Genomic DNA, 25,542 nt, shown 5'->3' with positions numbered 1-25,542 from the left:
AGCTAAAACCCAATTGCTTTTGTTTTTTCTATTTTTCAGGGATTACACATGAGAATTCGAATTTCTCATATTAGGAAACCAGCTAGAAAACCACGAAACCGTTTTTTTAAACCTGTTATATTCTTTCATAACATTATTAGGGGTATTGAGCTATGTGTTGCTACTTAAAACTTTTGATTCACTCAATACACTGCAAACTGGTAGAATTACAAGGCCCTTTGCATAGCAGCCCAGTGTCTGGTGGCAAATATCTGACTATATAATGTAACATGCTCAATTATCAGGAATCATTCTTTAAAATAGGCAACCCACAAGTTACTGTTCCATTTTAAACAGAAAACACCACCTCTTCTATCTTCTATCTTCTCAATTGAGAATCAAATATCTCCTGGGATGCCAGTCTGTTAAAGCAGGCAAACACAAATCGAGAAATGATTGATACTTACGTTGCTCTATATGAAAACTTCCAGAGAAGTAAGCAAATGTTTTGTTAAATTCCAAGAACCTTGGACTTCTTTGGTACTGAGAGTCATCAGGTAAAGGAAAAAGTTTATTTATTTTTTTAAATTCACACAGTGTATATGCGTGTGTTGAGGGGTTGAGGGGGGATGCTGCTCCACCGTGTTTATGGGCTAAGAAGAAAGCCTGGAGGGAGAGAGAAAGTGAAGATCTGAGACAGAATACACTAGAATGTGAGAACTGAACGCCTGCAGGATAAGGGCAAGGCGTGGGTGGAGGGGCAGAGCCCGAACCTCACATGGTGAATATCAGGAAGTCACCAGAAAGTCAGGAAATGACAGCAGCAAAGACGTGGGAAGAGAGACTCAGCAGGATGGCACATATTTCAAATGAGAAATAACTTTCAAAAGAAAGTTGACCTCCTAGAGGATGATTACATTAGAGAGGTAGCAGCTTCCCTGGAGGCTCAGACGGTAAAGAATCACCTGCAATGTGCGAGACCAGGATTTAATGCCTGGGATGGGAAGATTCCCTGGAGGAGGGCAACTTAACTCCTCTTCCACGCAATACCAGAAGCAAAACAGGCAGGAGTGGTGGGCGATCAGGAATGGATAGAAGGTCAGTAGTGAGGGGTGAAGGAACACAGCCTCTTCCACCAAGGCAGAGTTGCCAAGGAGAGGTGGGTTTCTGATCAAACAAAAAAGAAGAGGAAGAAGTCCACAAAGAGATGAGGATGTAGGGAACTCTGCTTCCTGTGGAACAGAGTCATCCATCCGTAATTAATTTCTTGAGACAAGGTAATGCACTGGGGCTTTGAGTGAGCAAAAATGGACTGGATCTCTGCCCTTAGGACGCTTATTTATGGTCTCTGATGGGAGCTGACATTATCCTGGCAACATCCACTCCAGCACAGAAATACAGCAGGTACTGAGAGCACAGGGGGTGAGGCGGCTGAGTGAGGCAGGGCAGCACGAGTTCTTGGGACAGGCATAGCATGAAATGGTCTCCCAGTTCTGAATTAAAATTCAGGATAAAATTGTTTGAGGGGTACAGAGATTTAGCCCAGTTTCATAACACTACTTAAAAAGTAGAAACACCCTGTCTCAATTAAGCAGGAGACCACTGAAAACTCACTGAAAAGCAAAGGATTAACATTCCTTAGTTTGAACAACACCTAATTCTCTAACTACAGAGACAGAGACAAGAAAGACAGAATTCCATTAGCTGTGTTTTGAAAAAATAATATTACAGTAATGATGCTTTCAAAGTTGATGTTAATTTTTTTTCTCCAATATAGTCACTAAAGATATCCCAATTACAAGATGTTCTATTTCAGTTTCCTTCTTGAAAATGACATGTGTGTTAAGCAAGCATTCCAGAGAACGAGCTGTACCAGCAGGACTTGGATATAACACTACACAGAAAGCCTCTGAATCCAATTAGGGCACCATCGAGCCAACCAGCTGATTCCAAAGTCCTTTTCTGATATTATTTTTATTAAGATTTTCAATACTGGCCAGAAGGAATGTTGACCGTGTACTAGAATGATGAAAAATGCCCATAACTGAGCTTCAGAAGTAGCTAGTTGTTACAGACTTCCCGGAAGCCACAAAATTATTCTTAACTACTGTTCTTATCAAGTGAGTAGGGGAAAAAAGATTGTCTCTTTGAAGAGTTAGGACATGAAACAAAAGAAAAAAAGGACTAGTCTTCCCTGCTATATCGGGAGTCCCATGATTCCCAGTGATACCCCCCACCCTGAACATAAGCCACAGAAGGTACTTGATAAATATTTACAAAATGAATAACTAAGTCATGCACAAACGTTTGGCAATAATTTACAAAGCCTGGCCTATCTAGGCTATGATTTATTTTAGCAGGTCTTTAGATTTTTCACACAGGGGAAATTGTTTCCAACAGCGCTTTCCTGTAGAATTCCAAATATTTTGAAAGATAATATAACAGACACTAAAGTTTGAAATTAAGAAAATATCAAAGCCACCAGAAAGGGTGATTAACACTCAGAAGAATGGTACATGCATTGTTGACAAACTTTTCAGGTGCACAAACACTTGCTGCTTACTATGTAATTTTAAATAATGTAAAAAGACAATAATTAAAGATAAATCATGAAAAAAAAAAACCAGTTGGAATTATTTAGAGGTGAACTTATCTTTTAAGAACTTCCTACTGAGATTTCCCTGGCAGTCCAACACTTCAAATGCAGGTGGTGTGGGTTCGATCCCTGGTTGGCAAACTAGGATCCCATATGCCTCATGGCGCTCCCCAACTCCCACCAAAAAAGAACTTCCTATTTTCACCACACAGCGTGAGTGGTGAAAATTGTCAGTTTTTAAGAAGCTACTCATCCACACACACCACACTGACATCGCTTTTTGCTTCTCTGAACACTACAAGCACATCAGGCATCCCAGGTTTGCCGATCTTCCCAACCCAGGGATCGAACCCACATCTCTTGCATCTCTTGCACTACAGGCAGATGCTTTACAGCTGAACCATGGGGGAAGCCGCAAGCAACTAGAAAGGAGCTATGAAAAGGTCTGGAGGGGAATAAATGATAGAAGTGGATTATTTCTGATCTGGAGCAATGGAAGCAATGGGATGTCTTTGAAAGCTATTTTTCTGGTCTTCCAGCAGGTTCCAGAAAAACAAAAACATCTCCCTCCACAACAGATACCTGCATAGAGCCACCTGCAATCTCCACTGGTCTCCAGACAATTGCTGGGAGCTGCTGAGGCGAATGAGTACTCAGGGGAGATCCCTGTTATCCTCCAGCAGAAATGCTCTGGACTCAGGGAAGAAACAAAGCAAGAAAGCGGACATCACCGAGAATGAGAGAACAAACCCACATCTGGACTCGGCTCTAAATTGCACAATTTATTTTTATGCTTAAACTTGCAAAAAATTTAAAGAGTTAAAAAAAAAAGTTTTATTCAAAAGACTGGTTGCTTGCTTGGTTAATATAATACTTAGTGATTCATGTTGAAAACCCAGTTATAGAACTGCCTACATGTAGTGGGGCTACAAGTTGTTCCTTTAACTTTTGTTGTTGTTGCTGTTATAGCTGCCAAGCACAGGAAGTTGCATTTTACTCCTGTTTCCAAATATACCTAATGTCAAAATCTAAAGAGGGAAAAAAGTTCCGCTTTATGACTCTTAACCTCAGATCCTTTGCAGTTAAGGCCTTTAGGTTTAACACAGGTAGCTCAGTCCTTAAGGACTCTAGTTCACTGGGATAGGTTATCCACTGGACTGGCTAAGAAATCGCTGCAAAGGAAGCCTCTGTTTATTCTGCACCTTTCCCTATTTGAAAGTTAACCAGAACCTTGTGCCCATTCTCTTCACCCCTAGGACCAGATCTCCAGCAAGAAAAATAAGGTTAGACTGGCACTGTGAGACCACAAGTAATTATTCATTAAATCCTGATCTGTTATTTCCATTGTATAAGAAGTTCATTCCTAAGCCTGAGGCTACTGAATTTTGCATCTGAAATATCAGGGTCTTGGGCCAGGTGAAATGCTCTCACTTGGAAGACAGCAGTGTTCTGTGACTTTTAACCTTCCTTAGATTGCGTGTTTAGCAGATTCTAATCTGCAAAATGCCTTAAAAGATGAGAAAGTGACAGAGTCACAATTAGTGGGAGAGGGGGCTTGGCTAAGAGTTTCTGTATGCCCCCACCTCCACCCCATCACTATTAGGATTCAGATCAAGGCCCCCAAAGAACCAGGTCTTTTGTGAAGCTCTTTTGGGGCAGTGTTTTCTATCTCAGCTATATCAAGGTCTAACTTACTTCTGGGCTTCCCCGGTGGCTCAGCAGTAAAGAATACACCTGCAATGGAGAAGACATAGGAGATGTGAGTTTGATCCCTGGGTCGGAAGATCCCCTGGAGGAGGGCACGGCAACCCACTCAGTTTTCTTGCCTGGAGAATCACACACACACACACACACCCCTTAATTCTAGGAAACTCCTGGTCCAGAACATGCCTTAAACAATGAAATAATTTCTGACGTTACTGGAGAATTTTAAATCCTTTTCAGAAAGGACCTAGGATTGCTAGACTCAGATGCACCCAAATCTTACTTGTGTGCTTAACTCTCTGGAGGGACCTATTCAATTTAAATTACGAAAATTTGAACCTCAAAAAGGTGAGTGTGCTTTTGAAGCATTATCTTCATGATTTGTGACAAGATGAGCAAGTCCACCCAACTGTGCATCCCAGTGAATAATGTCTTTTAATACAGGATAGGAAGGTCTTCTGCCCATTTTTTGATTGGGTTGTTTGTTTCATTGATATTGAGCTGCATGAGCTCTTTGAATATTTTGGAGATTAATTTCCTGTCAGTTGTTTCATTTGCAAATATTTTCTCATTTGCAAATATTTTCTGAGGGTTGTCTTTTCATCTAGTTTATGTTTTCTGGCCAGCGGGGGGTGGGGGTGGGGTGGGAGGGTGTTGTTGTGGGATGATGAGTTAGTGTTTAATGGGAACAGAGTTTCAATTTAGGAAGGTGAAAAATTCCAGAGATGGATGAAGGTGAGAGTTGCATAGCATGTGTATGTATTAGGACTACTGAATAGTAGACTTAACTATGGTTAAAATAGTATATTTTATATTATGTGACTTTTACCACAATAAAAAGAAACACACATTTAAAAAAAGAGAGGTAGGAAGGTATCAACGAAAGCCTTCTGAGTATTTTGCAATGTGATGGGATATAACACAAATGTGTTTAGTCACACACGAATCATCTTTGGATTACCAACGCGATTCAATGAGGCTGTGAGAACATTCCTGTTCGGGTTTTACTTTGACAGGTGTTTAAACACTATCTTTCTTTAGCATCCCTATTCATTTCCTTTCTTATTTTAGCAGCTCTTTGTGAAGAGACATGTCACTCTGCTGGATACCAAACACATCTAAGACAATGAAAGCATACCAAGTAAGAAAAATCAAACCCAGCACAGAAAAAGTATATATGGAGTGACATTTGGAAACAAAACATTTCTCTATATAGCATGCCTCACCCTCCAGGGGCCTTGAAGAAGATTACGAAACCAATCAGGTAGCACATATATAGTGGATGACCACACTGGAATTAGGATCTTGATAAGCTATTTTTTTCTCTCTCAGTGTTACTCAAATCAAGTTGGTGTTCCAGTCACAAGATACTGGTAATTATTTCTTATGCAATTATGGTGGCAATGTAATATTCACGTAGACTATTTCCCAATTTCACCCTATAGATACTTTACATTCTACGCTTCACTTCCTGAGTGGCACTGCCTCATGACATTCGTTGATTGCCATTGCTGAAAATCGCCTTCAGAGCATCTTCTCACTCAAGTCATTCCTGCTGAATATGTGGTACTGCTGGAGGTGAGCAGAGAAGAGGCTGGGATCTGTTAGTGAGTGGAATTGAAGAAACCAGAGAAAGATAACAGATCTGAGGTGCTTTATGGGCCACTGTGAATGGACCCCCCAGTTTGCAAACCTGTTTCAAGAACAGGGTTACAGGCTGAATTGTGTCCCCCCAAATTCACATGTTGAAGTCACACCAAAAGCCTCAGAATGTGACTATATTGGATATGGCCTTCAACGAGATAATTACGGTAAAAATGAGGTCCTATGGGTGGGCCCTCATCCAATATGACTGATGTCTTTATAAGAAGATGATTTTGGACGTAGACATGTGTATGCGCAGAGAAAAGACCCCAAGAGGACACAGGGAGAAGGGGGTGCCTACAAGGCCTCAGAAGAAAACACACCTTGATCTTGGATTTCTGAGTCCTCAGCTCTTGGACTCAAAACTGAGAAAAGAAATTTTGGCTGTTTTGACTCTGACCATTTGTTATAGCTGCCCTGGCAAACTAACACAGGCATTTACCATTGTCTGTAAAGCTATTTATTCAAGGGCTTCCCCGACAGTTCAGCAGTAAAGAATCCACCTGCAATGCAGGAGACGCAGGTTTAATCCCTGGGTTGGGAAAACCCCCTGAAGGAGGAAATGGCAACCCACTCCAGCATTCCTGCCTGAAAAATCCCAGGAACACACTGAAAGCGATGAAAACGCCGCATGGCTTTCAACTTCACCTCTACCTCTCCCCACTGAAAAGAGGGGAAAAGAAAGCTTCGTTAAAGACTTCTGCTCTGCCGACTGGATGGCGGCTTTGTAAATTAAAACATCATCGTTTGGAAAATGAGGTATAAAGTGTTCTGATATTCTGTGGTTGGATGACTCAAGAGGGGGTCGGATTTCTAAAAGTGCACAGTTCTAGATTCTTTTCCAAATCTCCAGTTCGATTTTATCCTTTTCATGTTTTCTTTCCAAAAACTGGCAGCCAAGTACTTTCCAAGAGACAGAACACCAGTCGCGCACATATGTATACAATTCCGTTTTAGAAGACGTTAGGAAAATGAGGCTCAGCTCAGTCTGGCCCACAGGAACATTCGACGTGAGCTCCGTTAACTCCTTCTTCCAAGTTTCCATCCTCAGCCGGCTCCTCCACAGACAGCCTGGCATGTCAGCACAAGTAAACTTTACAGATGTAGAGGAAATTTTTAAAAACACAAAAATAGATGGAATCAGCAACAGCGATCCTGAATTGTCCCGTCACGTTGTCCCATCTCAGCCCCGTGGTGGCTACCCAGCTATGGTCAGAAGCACTTATATTCTAGAAGGAAGGTCCGAGGCCAACTCAGCAGGCCCACCTCAGAACACCTCAGGCAGTCAACGGAGGCCTTCCTAGGAGAGGCTGAGAGACTCTTTAGAAAAAGCTTTTAAGAGAACTGACTAGAATTTACTTCACAATGGGCAAGGTACTGCAAATAGGCCCACCGTTGACAGGAAAGACCCCTGAAGTACAGAGGCAAAAATAAAAAGCTAAACGTTTCCAAAAAGGAACATATGAAAAGAATTTTTAAATAAACGACTGCTTCCTTTTGGAGTTTTCAGAATGTGCTGCCTACATCTCTGAAGGGCTCGCCTTCTTTTTAGAAATACGTTTCAGTCAAATCTTTCTTACAGTTCCTCCCACTCATTATTAAACACCTGTTTTCATCCAGTGCCCTGTTCTTTGACTTTGGTTCCTCCTTCAGTAATTAGACCACAGCTACCTCCAATGCAGTTCACAGGGGTCTTCCTGAAAAGGCAACAGAATTGAAATTCTATGACTTTCCCTTAAATAGTAACTGACCTTCTGAAGCCTCTTTCCCTTTGAATGTAACTACATTTAGCTCAAACGTGACTACTGTGGGAAATGAATTATTTTGCAGCTAATAATATCAATAAAATGTAAGCAAGATTTTCCAGCAATGAGATTTCACCAAAATTGTACTTGGAAATGGGAATACTTGCTTCTGAACAGGACATGTTAATGAGCAAATCCATCAAGGCACTGGGTACAGAACATCAGTGTTTTTTAACTGGACGCTCTGTAATTTCTACCTCAAGTCAAGACAAGATACACATTGCTGGCAAAGAAATTTTGATCTGAAGCCACCCTCTGAATATTACTAATCTCCAAAGGAGCTTTCTCACAAGAATCTTCTGGAACACTTGTTAAAAAACCAGATTTCAAGACCCCTCTTCAAAAGATTCTGATTTTGCTCATCTAGAATATGGAGCCCCAAATTGAGGGTTTTTAGCAAGCATGTAGGTGATTCTCACAATTGGACAAGTTCATGAAATACTAACCTTTAATTGTAACACGCTAGGTTTCTGTTTGGACCAGTATCCCACATCCTTAAAATGCACAAAATACAGGAAAATTACAGTTATTCTAAACAGACCTTAAACATGTATCTTTTAAAAAAAATGGTAGCAGATTATTATCAAAATAAACTCTGGCTGCTCAAAGGGTAAGGAATCCATCTGCAATGCAGGAGACTCAAGTTCAGTTCCTGGGTTGGGAAGATCCCCTGGAGCAGGGAATGGCAACCCACTCCAGTATTCTTGCCTGGTGAATTCAATGAACAGAGGAGCCTGGTGGGCTACATTACATGAGGCTGCAGAGTCGGACATGATTGAGCAAATAACACTTTCACTATTCAAACATTTTAATAAGTCTGTTCAGCTATGAAACTTGTAAACTTTCATAAAACATTTTTTACATTGTGATAACAAAAGTAGGTCAAAGTCAAGTTCTTGTGGGACAATCATCCAACAAAGTCTTGAAATGAATAAAAATCTGCTAAACTTCTAAAAAATAAAGTCTTCTAAAAAAAGAGAAAAAGTTAATCATGATGGATTATAAGTGGCAATGGGTGTTTGCACATATACAGTAAGTTTGCTTTTGCTAGCTTTATGACCCACCCAAGCAATCAAGTATGAAGGCAGGAAAAACAGGTACTAACACAAGGTGTGTGGGGGTGGGGGGTGGGGAAGAGGACTTCCTTGGTGGTACAGTGGATAGGAATCCGCCTGCCAATGCAGGGGATACAGGTTTGATCCCTGGTCCAGGAAAATTCCACAAGCTGCAGAGCAACTGAAGCCTCAGCTGTGGAGCCTGGGTGCTGCAACTCCTGAAGCCCGTGCATCTGGAGCCTGTGCCCGGCAACGAGAGAAGCCACCACAATAAGAAGCCCACGCACCACGACAAAGAGCAGACCCTGCTCACTGCAACAAGAGAAAGCTGATGTGCCGATGGGCAGCAAGAAAGACCCAGTGCAACCAAGTAAATAATTTAAAAGGGGGGAGGGGCTTCCCTGGTGGTCCAGTGGCTGGGAGTCCACCCGCCAATGCAAGGGGCATGGATTCGATTTCTGGTTGGGGAAAGACTGCACATCCATGGGATAACTAAGCCTGTGTGCCACATTTACTGAAGCCCACTCGCCCTAGAGCCCACGCTCTGCAACAAGGGAAGCCACTGCAATGAAAAGCCCACACACCAAAACTAGTAGAGGAGCCCCCGTCACTGCAACTAGAGAAGGTTCGCACACAGCAACGAAGACGATGCGGCCAAAAATGAGAAAGAGATAAATTTTAAAAAACGAAAGAAAGAAAGAAAATCCCCAGGAGCTTTTCTCAAGAAGCTATCTGTGTGCTCGGCCAAAATAAGGAAATAGATGCAGGGAAAACGTCAGACATGGCTCTAGCTATCTGGAGATCCAACAGAAGAGGGAAATAGTAGAAATCCCCAGAATGATGAGACGAGAGATCCCAGGGCAACAGCCTATTTCCTATTTAGAGGAAATAGGGCCCAAATTGGAACAAAGACCTCAGATAAACTTCTCAAAGAAGAACTTGAAAGAATAACGAAATTGTCTGGACATACTGAGAAGAGACCTATGTAACTGGGGGAAGGTTTGGGGATGGGAATACAGGATCCTCAGCCAAAACATTAGTAGGGAAAGCAAAAGCAAGGCAGGCAGGAAAAAGGAACCACGGTTTACCTCAAGGCTTAGCTGTCATCAGCTTTTATGTAGTTATAAGTGATACTGATCTAATCTAAAGGACAACAGAAAAATGTTGGGAAGATGAGAACATCATCAAAGGACGGGAAATGCATGACTGGGGTGGGGGCAGGGGTGAGACAGTTTGAGAAAGGAATGTGTCAAGCTGAACAGCCAATAATTAACATTGTAAACACAGTATTTAGAGATTGGAGGCAAAATACTAAATCAGTTTAAATGACTCTAGTTTCTTGGATGCCATTTAACTTTCCAATCACGGCCTATCACTCTACTAATATATGACACGGTCAAATAGACTATTCATTTATTCAGCAGTTTTTTGTGTCCAGACCCATCTAAGAATAAGAAGGGTCTTCCTTGGTGTCTCAGACGTTAAAGAATCTGCCTGCAATGTAAGAGACCAGGGTTTGATCCCTGGGTCAGGAAGATCCCCTGAGAAGGGCATGGCAACCCACTCCAGTATTCTTGCCTGGAGAATCCCATGGACAGAGGAGCCCTGCAGGCTACAGTCCACGGGGCTGCAAAGAGTCGGACACGACTGAGTGACTAATACGCTCGTGTTCACAGGAATAAGAAGACACGCTGGTAGACAACACAGGTAAGTCCTTCGCTCTTGGAGCTTAGGTCCTAGTGAAGGGAGGCAAAGAAAAAACAACCACATAAACAAGATAATCTGAGTGATAAGTGCAATGACAGAGAAGTGTGACTGAGGGGTGGGCAGGAGAGGTTCCTGTGAAGAGGGTGATGCAGGAGCTAAAAACAAGGAGCCAGCTTTGGAAAGAGCCAGAGGCAGAGTGTCTCAGATCTCCTGGACTTACAGGAACCAACTGCCAAAGTCATGGGTAAAAGTGAGCCAGGCTTGTGAGATGACGGGAAATGGAACTGAAATTGTTGGGGTTAATAGTGAGGGGCAACGTAGTGGAGATGAAGTCAAGAGTTGGTGGTTTAGTCACTAAGTTGTGTCTGACTCTTGAGACCCCATGGACTGTAGCCCACCAGGCTCCTCTGTCCATGGGATTTCCCAGGTAAGAATACTGAAGTTGACTGCCATTTCCTTCTCCAGGGGATCTTTCCGACTCAGGGATCAAACTCGGGTCTCCTGCATTGCAAGAGGTCTCCTGCACTGCAGGTGGATTCTTTACTGACTGAGCCACCAGAAAAGTCAGAGAGATGGGAGGAAATCAGGGATCACATGGAATCATGTATGGCTTTGAGGATGCCAGGGTGAAATCCAGATTTTATTCTAAATGCAACAGCAAGTCATAGGAAGGTCTTGTGTAAGGAAGTGACATGATTTATGCTTTTAAAAAATTATTTTGGCTGTTGTGTGGGAAATGAATTGCACAAGGTTGAGAACACAAGCAGGATACAAGTGCGAACCTACCGAGGTTAGGGACGCAATGGATGGACCGTAGAGAGAGACGGTGGATTGGACGGTGGCAGTAGACAGAGAGGGAAGTGAGCAGACTTTGAGATGTACTCTCAAAGAAGAATGGGCAGGACATTCTAATAGATCAACATGAAGAGGAAAGGGAAAAACCCAAGGATGAATCCTAGATTTCTGGCTAGAATGAGTGAGTGATTAAGAGGTATTTTGCTGAAATGTAGAAAGTCAAAGGAAGAACCAGTTGGGAGGGCAAAATCAAGTCTTCCATTGAACTTCCCTGGTGGCTCAGATGGTAAAGCGTCTGTCTACATTGTGAGAGACCTGGGTTTGATCCCTGGGTTGGGAAGATTCCCTGGAGAAGGAAATGGCAACCCACTCCAGTACTCTCGCCTTGAAAACCCCATGGATGGAGGAGCTTGGTGCAGGCTACTATCCATGGGGTCGCAAAGAGTCGGGCACAACTGAGCAACTTCACTTCACTTGTGAGATGCGCATTAAGGATTCAAGCAGATCTGTGAAATAGGCAGCTGTCTATTTGAGCCTGGAGCATGAAGAAAGGGCAGATTTGCAGATACAAACTTGGGCATCACCCAGGCACCTCCCCCGCCAGGTCAGGTGTTCATTCCAGCTTGATGGATTTTCGGAGTCTACCTCTTGCTTCTTGTCTTCAGTCTACCCCCACGAAATCAGTACTGCAAGCAGCCAGGCAAATTCAGCCCTTTAAAGAAAAGCTCTCATCATCTCTCACTTAATAAAAAGCCTTCCATCATTCTCACCACCTGCACCCCCCATGTCTTGCACTCTTGCCTTCCTGCCCTCTCCAGCTCAGGTTGAATTCTTGTTCCTCTTCTGTCATTTTTAGCCTCCCAGGTCTGCCCCCACAGTTTTCTGGCATCCCTTTCCCTTCCAGCCCCATTTCTGCACATCTTTACTAAGTGTCTCCTTGGTTTGAATCCTGTGGGCAAGGTCTGTGCCTGATTTATCTTTGAATCTTTCCTCCAAAGTTTAGCCCGGTACCTTACACATAATTACTCCAGTTCCAGAAACTGCTTGTTAGATGAAGGTGCCACTCTTTCTCCTCACTATCCCCTCACAAAATGAGTTGATTTGTAGGAATATCTCAAAACTGTCCTAGTATTAAGGCTTCCAGTGTTATAGCTGACAGAAGGCTTACATGAATAAACACATCCAGTCCCTTGAAATGGAGATAAATGAAGGAGTAATTTACAAACATAAGTGATAATGGTCAGATCCGACTTCGAAGTCATATTATCTGCCCATTCCCTTCTGGGAAACAAAAGCTATTTCAGTTTTGGTTCCCCTGCTTCAGATGGGGGTGGGGTGGGGCAACCAAGAAGTGTTTCTTTTCTTAAGACTATTTCCATCTCAATATCACTTTTCTATAAGTTGAGTCTTCACTAAATATGATTCTTTATTTCCAAGAATAGAAACTCACAGTCAGTTACACTAAAGTCCCTAGGACAAGAAAGTATGTTGGAACCTTTCCTCTATTTAAATTAAACAGGCTTAATTAAAGGATCAACAATTCAAGTTTCTTATCTCCTTCCCTCCTGCATTAAGTAAGCAAAGGATGAAGTCTGACTCGCCCATCAGTTGTTATCTTTTCAGACAGCTGAAGATAAAATGAATTTATGTTAAAAACATCACTGCTGACAGTGACTGCAGCCTTGAAATTAAAAGATGCTTGATCCTTGGAATAAAGGTTATGACAAACCTAGACAGCATACTGAAAAGCAGAGACATCATTTTGCCAACAAAGGTGCAGAGTCAAAGCTGTGGTTTTTCAAGCAGTCATGTATGGATGTGAGAGTTGGACCATAAAGAAAGCTGAGCGCCAAAGAACTGATGCTTTAGAATTGTGGTGCTGGAGAAGATTATTGAGAGTCCCCTGGGCAGCAAAGAGTTCAAACCAGCCAATCCTACAGGAACTCAACCCTGAATATTCACTGGAAGGACTGATGCTGAGGCTGAAGCTCCAATACTTTGGTTACCTGATGGGAAGTGCCAACTCATTGGAAAAGACCCTGATGCTGGGAAAGATTGAGGGCAGCAGGAGAAGGGGGCAACAGATGATGAGATGGTTGGATGGCATCACCGACGTGATGGACATGTGTTTGCACAAACTCTGGGAGATAGCAGTGAAGGACGGGGAAGCCTGGCGTGCAGCATTCCACGGGGCTACAAAGAGCCAGACACAACTGAGCAACCCAACAACAACAAAAAACCATTCAGGATATTACTCACTGGCCAGACCTGATGGGCAACAGACCAAAGAGAAGTAATAAGGTTCACATTTGTGTTCATTTTCTTTTTCTCCAGTGGATTGACATTTTTCTTAGTCAAAGAAAAGAAAAACTAAAAAAGCAGGTTTACTATAGGCTATAGTAGGACCTATATTTTTGTTTTATCATTGAATTCACAGGAAATAGTAAAACTGGTTGAAAAACAGTCATTGACCTTAAAGCTGAGTCAGAGTCCATGACAGCTGGAGAAAAACTGATACACCTGCAGGTCAGCTATGGCTTTAATTCCAGAGGAGGTCCCGGTGGATGCTGCGCATGGAAACTCTGGCCTTGATCATGTCCAAAGCAGAGGAAAGCCATGACTGTCACACTTTTCATAAATGAATTTCCTCTTTGTCTGCCTGTATAGATTTTTCTCCATGCACATATTTTAAAACTAGAATTATATAACTTCAAATAACTGCTTTTTCACATTCTTACACTATTTATTATGAAAATCACTTTATAATAATATTGTTACATCATTTTTAACTGGCCAGTTTTATTACATGACTATATCTCAGTTGGGATTCCCTCAGCGGTAAAGAAGCTGCCTGCCAATGCAGGAGCCATAGGTTCGATCCCTGAGTCAGGAGGATCCCCTGGAGAAGGAAATGGCAACTCACTCCAGTAGTCTTACCCGGAAAATTTCATGGACAGAGGGGCCTGATGGGCTACAGTCCATGGGTTGCAAAAGAGTCAGACAAAACTTAGTGACTAGACAACAACAAATCTCAACTAATTAATTATATTGTTTGACTATTAGGTTATTTCCGATTTGGGGCTTTGAGAAACACTGCTCCAGTGAGCAATGTATAACATGCACATTTTAAGATTTTTAATACATAATACCAAGCTGCTCTCCTGGTTGCTGTTGTTGTTCAGTCAATCAGTCATGTCCGACTCTTTGTGACCTCGTGGACTGCAACACACCCAGGTTTCCCTCTCCTTCACCATCTCTCAGAGCTTGCTCAAACTCATGCCCATCGAAGTGATGCCATTCAACCATCTCACCCTTCATCATTTCCTTCTCCTCCTAACCTCGATCTTTCCCAGTATCAGGGTCTTTTCCAATGAGCTGGCTCTTCGCATCAGGTGGCCAAAGTATTGGAGCTTCGGTTTCAGCATCAGTCCTTCTAAAGAATATTGAGCGCTGATTTCCTTTAGGATGGACTGGTTGGATCTCCCTGCAGTCCAAGGGACGCTCAAGAGTCTTCTCCAACACCACAGTTTAAAAGCATCAATTCTTCGATGTTCAGCCTTCTTTATGGTCCAGCTCTCACATCCTGTACCAATTTCAACTACCACAAGACAACATCTCCCAGAAATCATTCCTTTTAATCTTTACTAAATTCATAGGTGATCACTGGCATCCATTTTTTTTCACTGAACTGCTTAAATTTTACTCATTATATCAAATGGTCGCTTGCATTTCTTCTTTGGTTGAGTAATGTGGGCAAGTTAATTCTTATGCTTCAGCTGTCCTCATCTGCAAAACGTAGATATTCCAGTATGACCAGTGTCCTTATAAAAAGACAGCTATGAAGACGACATAAGAACACCATGTGTTCACAAAGACAGAGATTGGAGTTATGCTGCTGCAAGCCAGCGAACATGAAAGATTGTCAGCAAACCACCAAGAGCTAGGGGAGACGGAAGGAAGGATCCCCGACAGGATTTAGAGAGTAGCCCTGCCAAAACCCTAATGTTGGACTTCTAGCCTCCAGGACTCTAAGACAACACATTTCTTCTGTTTTAAGTCCCCAAGTTAGTGGTAGGTACTTCATTACAGTAGCCCTGGGAAACGAATACACCAAGTAACTTAGAAACACATTCTAGTGTCTGCCCAGATGACTGTTTAGCCCCCGAGCGCTTCTCAGATAGTTATCACTTGCCCCTGTCACATCTGTCAGATAACTTGGTGCCCAATCACATGGGCTGAAGACCAAGGACAACATGTGTGCAATTGAGACCGTATGTCTTGGAAATACCTAAGAACACTGACTCACAGCGAATAGTTTATTGAATTTGCCAACGCTGTGTTCACTTTCTGGGAAGCTAGTAATTGTATATTTTTGTTCATTTTTGAAAGGGCAGTGATTCACAGTATGAACTATGCTGTTTTCATGTAGCAGCATTTAGCTGTGCCTACCTTGAAGGAAAAACTGTGAGGTTTAAACAACTATAGATTATCCATGAGTCTGTCCTTTTGTCTTGATTTCATTGCCATATTTAGTGAGACTGCAGCTTGTCCAAGTTTGGAAAATCACTATGCTCCTTGGCTTAAAAAAACCTAAACCAGAAGTATAGTTTATTCCATACTTTGCTAAAAAATAAGTCTTCACTAGGAAAATAACTGTTATGTTGAATGAACATATGAAATATGATTTAAGACCTAATTTTCCTTTTATAGTATCAGAAGGAGAGAAGAGTCGAGAAGTATCACCAATCTCACAGGACACCTTGTTGTAACATACTTTCCCCCACAATCTCTTAACATCCCTGATTTATTCTCCTCCTCTCAAAGAATACCCTCTAAAGCCTGTGACTGGTGCCTGAAATTCTAAAAACGATCCTGTTGTTGTTTTTTTAAATAATGGGCACTGCCTTCTGGCAGATATGATTTAAAAGCAAAACTGACAGTAGCTTTTTCACAATTCTTTTACAGTGCCAAGTACTGTGTTAAATGCCTTTATGGATATCACTGCACTAAACTTTATGAAACTCTATGAAGGGTAGCGAGGTATGTCCTGATGAAGAATTTAAAGTTCAAATTACGTTATGTTACAAGATCTAGTAAACAGCACTTCGGGTTTATATCCAGGGCTGCCTGAATCACAACGTATTTCCATGCCCTATGCTCTCGTTTTCCCAGAGTCAGAGTGTGAAGGGCAAGAGCACGGGGCGAGAAGGGAAGCAGGAAGGTGTCTCAACAGAGAAGAGAGAGAAGAGAAGCATTGAGGACAAAGTGCTGGCATCTTCTAATTTTGCCTAAGGCCTTCCTTGAACCATTTAGATGTGCTCTATTACGATGGCATGAATGGTATTACTGAGCACTTGAAATGAGGCTAATATACTTGTGTGTATAAAATGCACACAAGTCTTTAAAGACTTAATATGAAAAAGAATGCAAAATATCTCACTAACATCTTTATTTTGATTACATGGTGAGTGATAATAACTAGATGTATTGCATTAGATAAAATGTACTATTAAAAATTTAAGTGCAGATATTAATGGTAGTTACTCTATATGGATGTTGTGAGGATTAAAAAGTTAATTCAAGGGAGGGGGGTTCATGTTTGGGAACGCATGTAAGAATTAAAGATTTTAAAATTAAAAAATAAATAAAATTTAAAAAAAATTAAAATAAAATAAAATAAATTTAAAAAAAAGTGAATTCAAGTAAAGCACTTGGAATAATTCCTGACTCATAGTGAATTCACAATTATGGCCAATAGATATTTTGAAAACTTTTTGTTCATGATCTCCACTCAGTTTTCTATTTGAGTGTTTGCCTTTTTCTTACTGATTTCTTTCTCAGATTTTTAAGATGTCTTACTACATTAAAATATTAATCATTGTTTTCTATATACAATGCACATTTTTTTCAACTTTATGATTTCCTTTTTCAAGTTGCGGATGGTTTTTTGCCAGGCAGTTTAAGGATTTAATATCATTATTCACTTTAAATGAGAATCACTTACAGAGATTAAATGTCAAATATGAGAAAAACAGCAAAGGAAAACATGTTTCTTAATAACTCCAGTTAAGAAAGAAAAGGATAGGTATGACTCTATAAAATTTTGAAGTTTTAACATTAAAAAAAATCAAACAAACATGAGGTAAGAAAAACACAGAAAAATATTCACAATATATGATAGATACAGACTAATCTTGACATACAAATCTTTGAGAAAAGAAAATATAAAATAAGGAAAGGCTATAAATAAGCAGTTCAAAGAAAAAGAAATACAAACATCCTATTTCACTTATAATCAAAATGAGATACCACTTTTTTACATATAGATTTACAAGGATTTTTAAAAAGTTAATTATGCACAATATTGTGGTCCCATACGGTTGGCTCAGTCGGTAAAGAATCTGCCTGCAATGCAGCTGACCCAGGCTCTATCCCTGGGTTGGGAAGACCCTCTGGAAAAGGGAATGGCAACCCACTTCAGTATTCTTGTATGGAGAATCTCGTGGATAGAGGAGCCTGGCGAGCTATGGTCCATGGGGTCGCAAAGAGTCGGACATGACTTAGCGACTAAACAATAAGAATTGTGCAAGAATGTTTACTGCGCAAAGGCAACCAGACAAGAGGGAGAGTTGGACTGAAGTCCTGCTACTGAACTGCTAGTTAAACCATATTCCTGCAGTACTGCCTCACCCAGAGGGAGTGACTTCTATTTCTTACAAAGGACCGGGTGCTTCAAGAGAGATCCTGATATGCAGTGCTGGTGAGAGGGCAGAAAAAGGAAATCTCATCCAGCGAGAAAATATACTGATACAGCTCTTAGGGAGTAATCTGGCAAAGTCTATCAAAATAAAACATATAAATCTTTTAACCCAGCAATTTCATTGCTATGATTTTACTGGTACACAGAGTGCAAGAAGTTTGGATAAGGATGATCATTTCAACTTTGTTCATAATAATACACACAAAACAACCTAGAAACAATATAAAAATACAAACAAAATATAAAAACACAATAGAGTTCTTTTTAAAGGAAATTATGATATATCCACATATTACAATATTGTTTATAAATTAAAAAGCATTAATATGAAATATTTTCAAGTTACATTGCATGAAAAATCTCAGCCTCTAGAGCAGTAAGCACACTATTCTTGCTGGTATTTTGATAAAGATATATACATGAAGGAAAACTGGAGTGAAAAAAAGTTGTTCATGCTTAGTTATAATTTTAAAGGGACTGAGGGGCCTAGAAAGGAATAAAATTCACTTTTATCCTGTCTGAATTGTCTTGTAAAGTTTGACTTCTGAACTTTATGCATGTTATTTTCATTAAGAAAAACAGACAATCAATTTTTGTTTTATGATTTCTTCTAATATGGACTTTGCAAGGAAATGGATAAACATCCTGGGCAGGACAAAAATAAGTCTCTGATCAAACTACGGAAACACAGAGAGATACAGGTTCTACCATGGCCTAGGCATGAACTTATATACTTTATTCATTTGTTCTCTCATCTCCTAAAAGTGAGAAAAGAGGTTCTGTCTGCCCTTTCAACTCAAGGGATAATGCAAAAACACCCAAGAGCTGATCTGTTGCACAGTGAGCATGGGGTGGGGCTGAAGACTGAAAGAAATAGTTACTAGGCTCAGATACCATCCTTCCAACAACAGAGCCAGAGCAGCATGCAATTTTTGAAGTTAAAAAGAATAAAAATAATCTCATTCACATAATCATTGGCTTAAAGTAGTCAGACTGCATTGAGAATATGTGTTGACTAATTCATATGCTCAACAAACTTCTTTTGTATCCAATCTATTATGCCCTGTACTTGGCAGTGAGATTACTGTAAGTCTCAACTCTTCTAAGGCATGAGGTTAGAGAGCACGGAAACCACGCTATCTGGGGACACACTTGTTTAGCCTGTGCTTAGAAATAATAAATCTAATCCTCAATAAAATAAAAGGAAATCAAAACCAGCAACATATAAATAGGATTATATATCATATTCAAGTAGACTTTATATCCCAAGAATACAAAGTTGGTTTAACATCTGAAATATTAATAGAATGAAGGACAAAAATATGCCATATTAATAGAATGAAGGACAAAACCCTTATGATCATCTCAATAAGGGCAAAGAAAAAGCCTCTGACAAAATCTAACATTTGCATGATAAAGATGCTCAAAACTAAGACTAGAAGGGAACTTCTTGATAAAGGGCATCTATGAAAAACCCACAGCTAACATGACACTTAGTGTTGAAAGACTGATTGCTTTCCTCCTTAGATGAGGAACAAGACAAGAATGTTCACTCTTGCTTCTTCTCTTCAACATTATACTCTATAAAAAGTGAGGGCAATTAGACAAGGAAAAGAAAAGACATTCAGATGGAAAAGATGAAGTAAAAGTATCTCTATTTGCACATGACCTTGTATATATATCTTGTATATAATATGATCTTGTATATAGCAATGCTAAAGAAGCCACTAAAGAACTATTAGGACTAAAAAACTGAGTTCAGCAAATTTACAGGCAACAAGATCAATATATAAAACTCAATGTATAAATCAATATATAAAAATGTATATTCTATCACTGGCAAGCAACATTCTGAAGATGAAATAAGAACACAATTTCATTTAAACTAGCACAAAATGATAAAAATACTGATAAACAATAAATTTAACAAAGGAACAACAAGCCTTAATACACTGAAAACTAATAAACATTGTGGGAAAAAATCAAAGATCTGAATTAAATGGAAAGACACTGTCCATGTCCATTCCTTGCCTTTATGGGTTGAAACACTTCATTGTTAAGAGAACAGTATCACTCAAATTAATCTACAAGTTCAACACAATCCCTATCATACTACACATAAAAACTAACTTAAAATGTATCACAGACCTAAATGTATGAGCTAAAATTATAAAACTTTTCAAAGAAAACGTATGTGTAAATCTTGTTGTTGGTTAGGCTATGGTTTCCCAGCAAGGAAACCAAAAATGCAAACAACAATAAAACATATAAACTGGACACAATAAAAAATTTCAGTTGCCAATCATAGGATCAGAAAAGTGAAAAGGAAGAAAAAGTGAAAAGACAACCTAGAGAAGGGGAAAATATCTGCAAATCACATTATCTGATAAGGGATTTGTATCCAGTATACAAAGAACTCTTATAACGCAATAATAGGAAGTCAAATTGCTAATTAAAGTTAGGCAAAAGATCTGAATAGACATTCTCCAAAGAGGATATACGAATGGCCAATAAGCACACGAAAAGATGCACAATGTCATTAGAAATCAGGGAAATGCAAATCATAATCACAATGAAATATAACTTCACACCTATTGGATAGCCATAATCAAAATATAATAACAATTGTTGATGAGGATGCAGAGAAACTGGAACCTTCATACACTGCTGGCGGCAATGGAAAATGGTACAGCCACTCTGCAAAGCAAGCAGTTCCTTAAAACATAACATAAATGTAGAATTAACATATGACCCAGCAATTCCACTCCTATAAATACTGCTGTTACCCAAGAGAAATGAAAATACACTCAAGAAAAACTTTTACCTGAAGATCATGGCAGTACTATTCAGAGAGACAAGAAGTAAAAATATTAATAACCCAAATGACCAACTGACAGATGGATAAATAAAATGTGGTACGTTAATACAGTGGAATATCATTAGGCAATACAAAACAAATGAGGCACTGATACAGGCTACACACGGCAGACCCTTGAAAACATCATGCTAAGTGAAAGAAGCCAGTCACAGAAGGCATGTTGTGTTGTATGATCCCACTTACATATATTCTTCCTACAGAGACAGAAAGAGGATTCGTGGTTAATTAGGCCTAGGAATGGAGGGTTGAGAAGGATGGGAATAGGGACTGATGGTTGCAGAACACTGTGAAAATACTGAAAAACGGTATGCTAATTATATGTCAATAAAGCTGTTTTAAAAAATAGAAACAATGACTCTAATTGCATGTTTTCAGCAATAATTAATTATCACTGGTCTTCTTAGAGCCCAGAGAAATAGTCGCGGTCCTAAACTGAAGGGTTCAAGAGGGTCTGAAATGGACAAAGAGAAGCAAGCTAACCTGTGGCCCACAGAGCTGATTTTCACAAAAGCCCAAGTCGAGTAACAGCTGTAAACTATCCTACTCTGTGCTACAATTGACTCCTTAGACTCAGATTCTGTTAAGCATTTAACATGGGAATTATCTTCACCACTGTAATCCCTAGCAGCCACTCTAGACTAAAACACCTAGTAGATAACAGATCACATGGAACAAGGATCTTCATACCACTCGTGAAGCCACTGGCAAACAGCTAACAAGGAGTCAACAAGATACTTGGAAGAGTAGAGGGTTTGATGTTTTCAGACTCAGAGAAGAACACCAACGTGAATACAAAACCTAGATATGGCAATCACAGGTTCTGTTTTTGTTGTATTTTTAATTTTTGTTTGGAATCTGATGGCAAAACTTCAGGGAAATGGAGTGATAATAATACACTGAGAGGACCTAAGCGGGTTATCATTAGAAAATCGGACTGCTTTTAACCATCAAAAAACCAACCAAACAAAACTAAGAAACCCTCTACTCATGACGTTTGGATTGGACACTTCAATATATACAAGCTTTTAATCAACTAAACAGAGGACCTGTTATTTAATTATAACACCATTCCATGAGATATTTCTTTGAAATATCTTTTATGGTCAAGCACAATTTTTTAAGTTACTTTTTGTCTTAATAAACTGCCCAATCTTTTGACATGATTAATCAGTGTATTAGGAATTATAGCAATCTGGGTGTTTTTTGCTGTACTGGGTAAGAGTTAGGAGGGCTTACCAGGGGGCACGGTGGTAAAGAATCCACCTGCCAATGCAGGAGACACAAGAGAAATAGGTTCAATCCCTGGGTCGGGAAGATTCCCTGGAGAAGGAAATGGCAACCCACTCCAGTATTCTTGCCCTGAAAAGGCCATAGACAGAGGAGCCTGGTGGGCTACCGTCCATGGGGTAGCAGACTGTAATAGAGCTGAGCACTCACACAACCCAAGTGGTTGTGTTTTAGGATTCTACTCTGCATCTTAGCATCATTTATGTAACATTCCTTGATTTTTATAAAAGCAAAATTCGCTTTTTACCTATTAACCCTAACAATACTGTGTGGCTAAAGAACTAAATTCAGAGCAGTACTCTATACCTACTGTACCAGAGTACTCATCTAATTCTGTTTTGCCAGTGCAGAAATTTAAATATATAACTCTTTCTTGAAAGAAGTCACACTGCTTTAAAGACAAATGAGAGTAAGTCTTAATTGCACAAAATAGTTTATACTAAGATTAAGATCCTAATGAACACTCCCCTCCAAAATGCCCCCAAACACTATCAATATGAAGTCTCTTCTGTTCCAACCTTGTCATGAACAGTAAGGGAAGGTGTGATTTCTTCTGGACTCTGATTTCTCTCCTTTGCAGAGGGGTTGGTTCTCCTGAGGCAAAATCTTATAATATATCAAGGAGTGAAGTTCTGCAATCTAAACCAACCCAAGTGGGGTGAAGCTGGAATGGTAGAATCCTATCGAGTTAGAGACATCCTGGAGCTGATTAAAAACAAAAAACAAACAAACAAAAAAAACTTCATCTGCGCCCTGTCATTTCCTTTCAGCAAGATCCCTTTGATGTTTACTCAATTTGCAAAGTGCATCAAATATCTCAAGAAATAACGTAAATCTTCCCTCTGAGGATTTTTTTAATTCTTGACGGAAAAAAAATGTCAAAATAATACCTTTCAAACTTGTCTCATTGTCCAAGCACAAGTATCCCCATCAAAAGGTTGTTTGTCCCTACAGTACTGGAGAAACGCCAGACATACGTACCTTCCTTCCTTTTTTTTTTAAGAAAATGAAAAAATGATACTTCAAACGGGGCAATAGACTTCAGAAACATTACACATGTTTCCATAAAACTAGATAACTGAGTTCATGAAAAGTTTCCCCTAGTTTTACAGCCTGTCTAATAAAAAGCATCATTTAAAACAATTAAGCTTTTTTCTGTTACTAAGTATTCAACATTCTGCCTGGATAAGAGAGGGCAATCAGCACTCTACTCCGAAAAAACAAACCATAAATCAGTTGACAAGCTTGAAAGAATTCAGTTCTAGTCTGCTCAGAAGCCAAGTGTGAATACAGAGAAACCTGTTGGCGCGTTTATCTTGCTCTTTAAGTTTCGCGTTTTAAAAACAAAGCAATACGCATATGGCGTTTCTCGTAAATTTCAGGCTCAGAAGTGATTCAGACCGACCCGAAAGCGAGGCATCTCCGACAGAAAATGGAGCCTGTGCCTTTAAGGTAAAATCGGCTGGATCCCAAAAGGCATTCCACTTTTCCACGACAAAGAGTTTGGGGGAGCGCTACCTCTCGGGTTTCTCGGAGGGACTCGGCCGGTGCGGGCAGAGCCCGGCTCGCCGCAGAGCCCTCGGCCGCCCCCGCTGCCCTGAGCCGGTCCCGCGCCCGCGCGGCGGGAGCGCATCGCGCGCGCCCCGGACTCACCGCTGCTGGGCTGCGGGGACAGCGTGGAGACCGAGGTCTGGCCCATGTCTCGGGTCGCAGGGCCAGCTCCGGCGATCACGCGGCTCTTTCGGTCCTTGGATCATGGGTCCGCTCGCAGACAGAGTTCCAAGCGTTCATTTCCCAGTCGGTGCGGAGCTGCCCGCCGAGTCCCCTCACCTTCTCCCCCTTCGCGGGTCTCCCAGTCCGGCCGGCCGCAGCCGGCGCGGCGGATCCTGCCCAGCGGATGCCTGTCATTCCTCTATGCAGATTAGCTGGGGTCAAGGGTCACGGGGGAGGAGAGAGGGGGAGTGGGCGACTGGGGCGGTGGAATGAGGGGGCGAGGAAGTGGGCAGGGGAGAGGCTCGGGCTGGTCCGGCCGCGCCTGCGGGGTCTGTGAGCCCCGCAACCCCCCACCCCACCCCCCAATAGCAGAGAGTTCGGGCGACTCCCCATTAAACTTAAAAGGTTCACTGGCAAATGATCCTTTAGGGCTGGAAGAAAAGGAATTAGAGTACTTAGTCACGGTACTTAATTTAAGAAAATTTGTTTCTAGAAAGTTAGTTCCTTCCTCTCATTGCTGTTATGTGTGCGGTTTTTTTTTTTCTCGTTTTAAAAATCTTCCTTTTAACAAATAGAATTTTGCAGTATTAGTGGCCTCAATCAGGTTGAACAGTGAATCTGAATGATGGGTCTATGTGTCAGATCAACAAAGGATACACTTTGCTCTCTACCATCTACACTCTGCGATGCTCACCTCTCCTATATTCAAAAGAATCACTGTGAGACTATGAAACTGTATTTAAAATGTCCTAAAGGTGAAGACCACAGTAATTTATTTTAGAAGTTAAAATTCCATAAAAGTTAAACAATCCTGCTGTAATTAAATGATAACCTCTAACTTCTTGAAAATATGAATAAAAGTAAATACTCTTGGTATTTAAGACATGAGAACTTTAGATGCCATGTCTATCTCCATCTATAGATCGGTAGGTAGAGATAGATATGGCATTGGGGTGGTGGTTACAGAAATGTGATTCACTTTATGGAAATTCGTTGAACCATATATTATGATTTGTACACTTTTATGAACCTATATATTTCATTGAAAAGTTTTTGAAGTGTATTTTTTTTGAGAGGGCTGGGCTACGAGGCTTATGGGATTTTAACTCCTCTACTACAGAGAAAATCTTGGACCCTGGCAGTAAGAGTGCCAAGCCCTAACCACTGGACCAGGAAGGGATTCCAAAAAAAAAGCGTATGTTTTAATTTTTAACTGATTTTTATTGAAGTTTAGTTGATTTACAATGTTGTGTGAGTTTCTGCTGTACAGCAAAGTGAATCAGTTATACACACACACATACTCACTCTTTTCCCATATAGGTCGTTATAGAGTATTGAGTACAGGTCCCTGTGCTACACAGTAGGTCCCCATTAGTTATCTCTTTTATATACAATAGTGTGTATATGTCAATCCCAATCTCCCAATTTATCCCTCCCCTTCCCTTAAACGTGTATTTTATTAAAAAACATATTTAGGTCACTTGCATAGGTTTCACATTTTAGGTTATCCCAGGCAGTTGACTCAGAGAAGGTGATGGCACCCCTCTCCAGTACTCTTGCCTGGAAAATCCCATGGACGGAGGAGCCTGGGAGGCTGCAGTCCATGGGGTCGCTAGAAG

The 25,542-nt window shown here is 40.7% G+C and overlaps 1 protein-coding gene across 3 annotated transcripts in view; it reads right to left on the bottom strand.

Moving 5' to 3' along the window:
* Window positions 1–24,213, bottom strand: part of PHACTR2 (phosphatase and actin regulator 2) — a 144,098-nt gene extending 119,885 nt beyond the window's left edge. The window contains exon 1 of one of the 3 annotated variants that reach the window (XM_018053285.1): window positions 23,864–24,213. In XM_018053285.1, coding sequence (XP_017908774.1) covers window positions 23,864–23,909 — 46 coding nt within the window. In that variant the 5' untranslated portion in view covers window positions 23,910–24,213. The remainder of the gene's footprint in view (window positions 1–23,863) is intronic. The other 2 variants (XM_018053287.1, XM_018053286.1) reach the window with 2 other exon arrangements.

This window comes from Capra hircus, chromosome 9 (genome assembly GCF_001704415.2).
Source record: "Capra hircus breed San Clemente chromosome 9, ASM170441v1, whole genome shotgun sequence".
Classification (NCBI taxonomy): Eukaryota; Metazoa; Chordata; class Mammalia; order Artiodactyla; family Bovidae; genus Capra; species Capra hircus.
Note: the sequence above shows the minus strand (reverse complement) of the source record. Positions and strands in the feature narration are given on the sequence as shown.